The sequence below is a fragment of the Danio rerio genome, chromosome 16 (genome assembly GCF_052040795.2).
Source record: "Danio rerio strain M-AB ecotype USA chromosome 16, GRCz13ab, whole genome shotgun sequence".
NCBI lineage: Eukaryota > Metazoa > Chordata > Actinopteri > Cypriniformes > Danionidae > Danio > Danio rerio.
Genome location: NC_141036.1, coordinates 3,051,060 through 3,060,000, shown reverse-complemented (window position 1 = coordinate 3,060,000; position 8,941 = coordinate 3,051,060). Strand labels below are relative to the sequence as shown.

The 8,941-nt window shown below is 44.1% G+C and overlaps 2 protein-coding genes across 5 annotated transcripts in view; one reads left to right on the top strand and one right to left on the bottom strand.

Moving 5' to 3' along the window:
- Window positions 1–1,384, bottom strand: part of fez2a (fasciculation and elongation protein zeta 2a) — a 17,764-nt gene extending 16,380 nt beyond the window's left edge. For all 4 annotated transcript variants that reach the window (XR_015510812.1, XR_015510813.1, XM_087286439.1 and 1 more), the window contains exon 1: window positions 1,051–1,384. Coding sequence is in view for 2 of the 4 variants with exons in the window: in XM_087286439.1 (XP_087142565.1) it covers window positions 1,051–1,337 (287 nt within the window). In the remaining 2 variants the exon portion in view is untranslated. The remainder of the gene's footprint in view (window positions 1–1,050) is intronic.
- A 2,185-nt stretch (window positions 1,385–3,569) lies between these two features.
- acot22 (acyl-CoA thioesterase 22) lies at window positions 3,570–7,494 on the top strand. The gene is made up of 3 exons (NM_001256219.1): window positions 3,570–4,091; window positions 6,107–6,309; window positions 6,396–7,494. The coding sequence occupies exons 1-3, from the start codon at window positions 3,581–3,583 to the stop codon at window positions 6,972–6,974; spliced, it is 1,293 nt and encodes a 430-aa protein (NP_001243148.1). The 5' UTR covers window positions 3,570–3,580; the 3' UTR covers window positions 6,975–7,494.
- Window positions 7,495–8,941: the final 1,447 nt, after the last annotated feature.

Genomic DNA, 8,941 nt, shown 5'->3' with positions numbered 1-8,941 from the left:
GATGAAGCCAGCAGAACAACACTGTCTGCGAATAACAGAGATGAAATCCTGTGGTCCCAGAACCAGACTCCTCCAGCCCAAGGATGCGCCCTAAAATTCTGTCCATAAAAATTATGAACAGAATTGGTGACAAGGGGCAGCCCTGCCGGAGTCCAACATGCACTGGAAACAAGTCTGACTTATTGCCGGCAACGTGGACCAAACTCCTCCTCTGTTCATACAGGGACTAGACGGCCATTAACAGAGCACCCTCCACAGAATGCCATGAGGGACACTGTCGAACGCCTTCTCCAAGTCCACAAAACACATGTGGACTGGTTGGGCATACACCCATGAACCCTCGAGCACCCTGGTAAGGGTATAGAGCTAGTCCAGTGTGCCACGGCCAGGACGAAAACCGCATTGTTCCTCCTGGATCCTAGGTTCAACCATCGGCCGGATCACCCTCTTCAGCACCCTGCCATAGACCTTCCCCAGGAGGCTGAGGAGTGTGATCCCCCTATAGTTGGGAGCACACACTCCGGTGCCCATTGTTAAAAGTGGGAACCACCAACCCCAGATGCCCAGTCCAGAGATACCAATAAATAGAAATTCACAGAAATATTCAGAATACACAGAAATGTTCACAAATAGACACTTTTGATTATTATAACTTGATGAGATTATGTCAGTTTCTTAAGTGTCCAAAACATTTCTTTTGTAAATCATGTAGCTATATGACTAGCATGGTTACTAATGCTTCAGTGTAGTTTGTTTGTCTCTGAAAACGCATGACATAGTAAACAACAACATCCCCAGTCACGTGACCTCGACTGATGCTCAGGAATTCTTCATGATGACGACATTTAACACTAATAATCAAACTCCTGCTGAACATCAACGTAAACAAAGCAGTGTACAAGACAAAAAAAAACGCAATTAAATGTTTACGGTGCAGCATGTATTCATTAGAAGTAACGTTACGCTGTTATGTCGCGTCTGACATCATTGACGCCAATGAAACAGCAGCACGGTACATTTTTACAGTAATGTATGCGTTTATTCACTTACTCGTCGCATTTTAGCGTCGTCTCCTCGTTTAAAGACGTCAGTTCATTTCCTGCGTCCGTTTTCGAGTGCACATCTTGAAAGCACAGCTGTAGGTTCTCGTCGAAGTGTGTGGACGTGAACGCGCCCGTCTGAAGCGCGCTCTCGGCGTCTGAAAGCTCGTCCAGCAGCAGCAGCAGCGACAGCCGCGTCTCCTCCGCGCTAACATCCAAATTCCGTCCCGTTCCGCCCTTAAATTCGTTAAAATCCTGCCATTCTTCATCCTCTCTCCGCGATGAAGGTTCCGCCATAACAGTCCGCCCGTGGAGACGATCTATCTGCTCTGAAAGCCCATCTCATGAATATTAATTGAAACGTGCCGATGTCCAGTTGCGTGGCTAATGAATATTCAAGACACTCGAGCCAGCCAATGAGAGAGTCGAACAGCACGTTGCGTGATTACTATTAATGAGCAAAGCTTTCCTAAACATAAGTTTACTATTATTCTCAATGCATTACTTAAGAGCAGTTATTGTGGAGCAGACTTACAATAATTCACTCTCTCTCTTCTCTACTTTAGTTGAAATGATGGTTTTTTAACAATACATCTACACTCTCTCAGAAATAAAGGTACTTGCTGTTACTGGGGTACCATTCATATTAGTACCTAAGTATTTTAAAAGGAACACTTTTGTACTTTTTAGGTACTAATCTATACCCTTGAGGTATTAATATGAACCCTTTAGGTACAAATGTGTACCTTTCGAAAAGGTACCACCCCAGTGACAGCTGGCGTACCTTTATTTTTGAGAGTGAACTCACATTGTCGTCTGTTGTTGTTATTAACCAAAGCAGAGGCTTGAGGTGTAATGAACTTAATGTAATCTAACTGGGTTAATACAACAACATCAATTAAAACAATCTGAAGCATAAAAATTTATGAGTGAGGTAAAAGTGTATTATGACATTTATTGTCATATGTGCGACATCACATTATCAGAGAATTCTCAGGGGGGAATTATTATTAGCATGCTGCAATATTAGCCTGTCATTTTATCCAATTCGGTACACTTCATCTATACTGTAGCAAGCGTTAGCTAATTCATTGTACTACAAGTTAGCAGAAAACAGACATTATCAAAATAACTAGGACTAAGTACGACCACTATGCTGACATTTACATTAAAGAGTATCGAGTATTACAGTGCGATGTAAAACTCACTGAATTAATGATCTGTAATATTGCATTTTGATGACAGATCGATCATTAGATGCATGTACTTTTTTAAAATCCTGATCTCCGCCATGTTGTAACTTCGGTGCTGTGGCAACCGTGGAATGCATTCGGAATCAGAGTTGCACTGACTGCAATTGAGCGAGAACACCACTAGTGTGAAAGTCAGACGGTGTAGATGGACGCAAAGTTTTCAACAGTTTCCATCTGAAGCTCCTTTACGGGACTCCAATATTGTAAACACTCAGTCCAATGGGTTCACGCGGCTCTTGGTCCCACACACACTCGTCAGCCCTACCAAGTCGATGGTATCACAGAGCTTGCGGTACGCGTCATTGTGACGTGCAGGTAAGGCTGATTTATGCTTCTGCGTCAAGCGCACATGTATGCTGCGGCGTAGCCTTCATGCGGTCGCATAGCCCTCGCCGTGGCTCTCAAGGCTGATATATACTTCTGCATGCCTTGCACATTGTCATATATACTTCCGCCTGCTGTTTGTGTTGTTCTGCAATAACACTTCTGAAACACTAGCTGGCAGCAGGTTTTTTGTCTTGTTTTACGCTTGAGCAACTAAATGAATGCCAAAGTTTATTTAACTGAATGTACAAAAAAAAAAGAAAAAAAGATTTATCAGGCCAAGCAGAGACTTCTTGAGGAAATTAACAATCCTTGCTGAGCAGCGAAACTTCATTGAAAGTGACGCGCCAGAAAGCCGAAGCAACCCTGCAGCCGATAAATCGGATCTTGAAGTAGAGTTCATTGATTCAGAGGAACTGTTTGTTTGTGAGCCGCTCAATCCTGTATCAGTCGATAAGCAAAGTTCACACTTAAATTTCCTCGAAAACCTCTCCGAACTGGATGAGCCTGCCTTAGAGCCCTATCCACAACCGCTTTGTGTCCCAGGACCAAGCGGTTATGCATTGAATGTCACTTTAAGCTGAATACTAGTATCTTGAAGAATATCTAGTCTAATATTATTTACTGTCATCGTGGCAAAGACAAAATAAACCAGTTATTAGAAATGAGTTATTAAAAGCTATTATGTTTAGAAATGTTTTTCTCTCCGTTAAACAGAAATTGAGGGGAAAATATACAGGAGGGCTAATAATTCTGACCTCAGCTGTAGTCAGGTTACTTCATCCGTATCAAAATCACATGCCATTTTTAAATTGCTCGCAGATATGTAATTTGAGATCTGACAGTTCAAAGTCTACATAAATATAAAACTGATCTTGTGACTGATTCGAGTCCAAAGATGCTTTAAGAAGCTCTTTGAAATCATCTTTCTAAGCAGTATCCTGCAGTGATCACAGGGATAACATGTATGCAGCACTGAAATTTGCCTTTATGCCTTTTGCAAGATCCCTTGCGAAGGTGCACTACAGTTCAGGAGTCAGCATCAAGCTTCTGCCCAGTTACAAGTGCTCATTCGAAGACCCGGTGCATGTGATGGTGAGCGGCTTAAATCCACATCAACGTGTGAATCTGCGCTCCAAAATCACGGATGAAGGTGGACGTGATTTCAAGGCTTCAGCGATCTACCTAGCAGATGACAATGGCCAAATTGACCTCAAGCGCGACTCTTCTGCTGGCGGGAGCTTTTCTGGAGTGGAACCGATGGGTTTATTCTGGGCTCTGAAAGCAGATCTATTAAGCTGCAAGTTCAAGCTGAAAGATGTGACGCGTCCAGCTCTTGTTGACATTGAGGTTGTCGGTGAGGATGAGAAAGTCCTGGCCAAAGTGACCAACGAGAGACACTGCCTGAGCGAGGGTGTCCGGAGAAGTCTTGTCACCGAAGGAAGGATCAGAGGGACTCTTTTTATGCCCACTGGTCAGTTATTTGCATTATTATGCTGTCTCTTTCATCTCTCTGTCACTTAAGCCAACATTAGCACCAGACACAGTTTTAAAATCATTCATTAATTCTCCTTTGACTAAGTCTCTATTTCAGAGGTCACCTCACCCCAATATTGGGAAACACCCATACACTCTCATTCAAGCACACTCTATTACACTACGGCCAATTTAGTTCATCCAATGCACCTATAGCCCATGTGTTTAGAGCCGAGGCTCTAACCCAGGGGCCACCAAACTTGTTCCTGGAGGGCTGGTGTCCTTCAGATTTTAGCTCCAACTCTAATTACACACGTCTGAACAAGTTAATCAAAGTCTTACTAGGTATACTTGAAACATCCAGGCAAATGTGTTGAGGCAAGTTGGAACAAAACCCTGCAGGGACACTGGCCCTCCAGGACCGAGATTGGTGACCCCTGCTCTAACCAGTGACCTTATTGCTGAGAGGCGATTGTGCTACCCACTGTGCCACCGTGCTGCCCCAAAACTCATTACAGTCTCTTTTTAATAAGTTATATATAGTCTTATAATATCTTATAATAGTCAGGTAACAGATATGAATGTTTAGGGCATTGCCTTGCTGTGCTGAAAATGGGGATGTGTCATTTACAGCTATGCCACAGCCTGAGCAGTGGCGTAGCAGACGGGCCCGCAGGGCATGCACCGCAGGGGGGCCCTGCGTGATTAGAGGGCCCTGCGTCGTCGCGATTTTAAATAATTGATAATTTGGCAACCGCAATAATCAGGGCCGGAGCAAGCTGAACTGCCGCTCCAGGCAAAGGACGGTAACGCCGCCCTCAACTTTGAAGAGAAAGTCGCCCTCTCTATTCTGCCGTCCTTGACGCAGATATAACAGGGCGCGGGTGGTGAGGGTAGTGTCACGGACGCCGCCCTCTCTATTCTGCCATCGTAGACGCGCTCTCTATTCTGCCATCCTAGACGCGCTCTCTATTCTGCCGTCCTAGACGCGCTCTCTATTCTGCCGTCCTGGATGCGCTCTCTATTCTACCATCGTAGACGCGCTCTCTCTTCTGCCGTCCTAGACGCGACCTCTGTTCTGCCCTCTCTCTTCTGCCGTCCTAGACGCGACCTCTATTCTGCCGTCCTAGACGCCCTCTCTCTTCTGCCGTCCTAGACGCGACCTCTATTCTGCCCTCTCTCTTCTGCCGTCCTAAACGCGACCTCTATTCTGCCCTCTCTCTTCTGCCGTCCTAGACGCGACCTCTATTCTGCCCTCTCTCTCCTGCCGTCCTAGACGCGATCTCTATTCTGCCGTCCTAAATGCCCTCTCTCTTCTGCCGTCCTAGACGCGCTCTCTATTCTGCCGTCCTAGACGCGGGTATAACTGAGGGCGCAGGTGGTGAGGGTAATGTGGCAGACGACGCCCTAGACGTGGATATACCTGAGGGCGCGAGAGGTAAGGATAGTGTCGGGGACGCCGCCCTCTCTATTCTGCCGCCCTAAGCGGACGAATAGGTCGCCTCTAAGGACGCGCTGGCCCTGGCAATAATTAAACTCTTTGGAACAACTGTGGTCGGAACCAAAGTTCACAGGTCTGTGTTCTCTAAACTCCTATAAAGCGGTGGACTACTTCATTCTGATTGCTTGCCGCCTAACCGCGTCATAGCTCATACCATATAGTTGACTTGATTTCAACTGTCCTCGACGCTCACACCGGAGAAGACGTGCCGCGCTGTTCCTCGCCGCCGGTTCCCATAGAAAATTAATGACTTCTGGCTACTTTGACGCTCTTGCCGGTTTCGGTTTGTGATCGCTCCTCAGTTTGTGAAGGCTTCCCCGCGTTGTCGTTCCACCCCGCCTCCCTTCCCCGCTGCTCAATTTGTGATCGCTTCCCCGCGTTGTCCCCTCCCCCTTCATCAGGGGGCCCGTCAGTAATCCCTGTAGGGGGGGCCTCCGCATTTTGCGCTACGCCACTGAGCCTGAGGTTATCTAAATGAGTTTTTATTGCAGGTATTACACTTTTTTTTTCAGGTAATGGACCATTTCCTGGGATTTTGGATACTTACATACTTAAAGGAGGTCCTTTTGAGTTGAGAGCAGCTCTGCTGGCAAAGAGAGGCTTTGCAGTTTTAGCCTTGGCCTACCAAAACTACCAGGATTTACCCAAAAAAGCTGACAAATTTCACCTGGAGTACTTTGAAGAAGGTCTAGATTTCCTACGCCGACAGCCAGAGGTTAGTACTGATGTATGAGCATTCAAAATCATAATCAAATTATTTTAACGGGACATCATCACAAAGTTGATCTGTTTTTTACTCAGGTGAAAGGTCAAAAAATCGGCCTTCTGTCCATATCAAAGAGTGGAGATCTCGCTTTGTCCATGTCAACGTTTCTGCCGGACATAACAGCTGCTGTTTGGATCAACGGATGCAATGCCAACAGCCTGATCCCGCTCTACTACAAAGACATGTACATTCCACCTCTCACGCTTGACTTTAAGAAAAAGAAAATGACAGCATTAGGCCTCGTAGACATGCTAGAGGTTGTGAATGACCCGATGTCTAAAGAAGGTCTTCCTACTGTTATTCCCATCGAGCGTGCCTCTGCTAGTTTCATGTTCATCGCTTCAGAAGCTGACATGAACTGGCGGAGCGTCTATCATGCAAAGTTAGCATGCGACAGGCTCAAAGCACATGGGAAAAACAACTATGAGCTGGTGAAGTATGAAAAAGCTGGTCACTTTATCGAGGTGCCCTACATGCCATTTTGTCTGGCTGCATTTCATGGCGTACTTGAGCAACCGGTTTTGTTTGGCGGGGAACCCAAAGCTCATTCAGAGGCACAGGTGGATGCCTGGCAAAGGATTATCATATTCTTTAAAAGAACCCTCGGCAGCTGAGCTGTAAGGGAATATACACTATAGCCATGACATCCAATTATAGTGCTGGCCTGAATTACATCTCTTTATATTTTTAGCACTGATTATATTCAGTGCTAAAAATATAATCACACCAGTAATGTTTTGCTCTTAAGTTTACTGATGCCTACATATTAAAATGATTTCTGCAAAATTGTTACAAACAAAATCCATATGGGATGAATTTAAACATTCATTTATTTTCCTTCAGCCTAGTCTCTTTATTAATTAGGGGTCACCACAGCGGAAACAACCGCCAACTTATCCAGCAAAAGTTTTATGTAACAGTACTGGGAAACACCCATACACTCTCACTCAGTTTAGATTTTAGATTTTATATTTTACAGTTTAATAAAATAAAATAAAATGAATAAAATAAGCTGATTATTTTTTTTATTTTATGTTTAGGTCAATTACAGCTTCTGAGTTGTGTTTGTTAAAGTCATAAGTGTCTTGCAGTGCTGCTTCTGCAATAAACGGTGAGCAAATTACCTTTCAACAATTTGGAATTGTATTGTATTTGCGTTCTGAATGATTTTGAGATATTGAGCTTCAAAGTTTTCACATTCCATAGTAAACAGTGTGTGTGTAACACTTAATTTTTAAATAAAAAGTCTTAAAATGTAAACAACTTATTAAAAAACATCACATAATGTAAATAAGTTGTCATTTAATAAGAATATTTTAATAACTCAATTTTGACAAAAATGTCAGATAGAATCTTTTAGTTCTAAGACAGGGATGTCCAAACTTGGTCCTGAAGGCCGGTGTCCTGCTGAGTTTAGCTTCAACTTGCCTCAACACACCTGCAAGGAAGTTTCTAGAACAGGGGTGCTCAACCCTGTTCCTGGAGATCTACCTTCCTGCAGATTTCAGTTGCTACCCATATCAAACACACCTGCCTGTAATTATCAAGTGGTGTTCAGGTCCTAATTAATTGGCTCAGGTGTGTTTGATATGGGTAGTAACTGAAATCTGCAGGAAGGTAGATCTCCAGGAACAGGGTTGAGCACCCCTGTTCTAGTATATATAGTAAGAGCTTGATTAGCTGGTTCAGGTGTTTGATTAGGGTTGGAGCTAAACTCTCCAAGACACCGGCCCTCCAGGATTGGTTCAAGTGAGTAAAACAGAAAGTAAAGGAGAAAAAAACCTTTCAGCTTTAGTAATATTTTCATGACCACAAGGCGGCGCTGCTGTCAAAGTAGTGCGCAGAGAATGGAGTTCACTTTCTTGGGAAAAGCCTGATCTGTAATTGAAAAATGTAGTGTATATCTTCCATCATGATATAGGCCATATGGTGTATCTAATTCTCTTGATTGAACATAGTAGAAATGTTTCAAGGGGACCCTAAAACGATGGACCTGGCTTGATTTGTTTGTTGTGCCGTGAGTATAGCTCAGTGAAGTTGTAGGTGATCTTTGAAAGGTGAGTTTATTTTAACAACCTGATTACACAATTCCTTTGTCTTTTGTATATTATTAGCCTAAATAACCATGGCAGCGTCAGAAATCATATACTTACTATATAGTAAGCTAAAATGAGTTTAACTTGCTTCAACACACCTGCCTGGAAGTTTCTAATATATCCAGCTTGATTAGCTTGTTCAGGTGTGTTTGATCAGGGTTGCAGCTAAACGTTCTAGGACACCAGCCCTCCAGGACCGAGTGTGGACACCCCTGGTATAGTCGAATTACCAGTTTATAAACATTCAGGATGCGCGCGCAGCGAGGTTGCAGAAAAAAACGGGTGCGCTACGCTAGCATTTACAGCGAGGGAATGACATCCGATCCCTGCTGAAAAATCCAGCTTAAACCAGCCTAGGCCTGTTGGCTAGTTTTAGCTGGTTGACCTGCTTGGTTTTAGAGGGGTTTTTGTTCTCCAGCTAAAACCAGCTTGACCAGCTTGGTTTAAGCTAGACATAGCTGGTTTTGGCTGGACTCCCAGCTTGG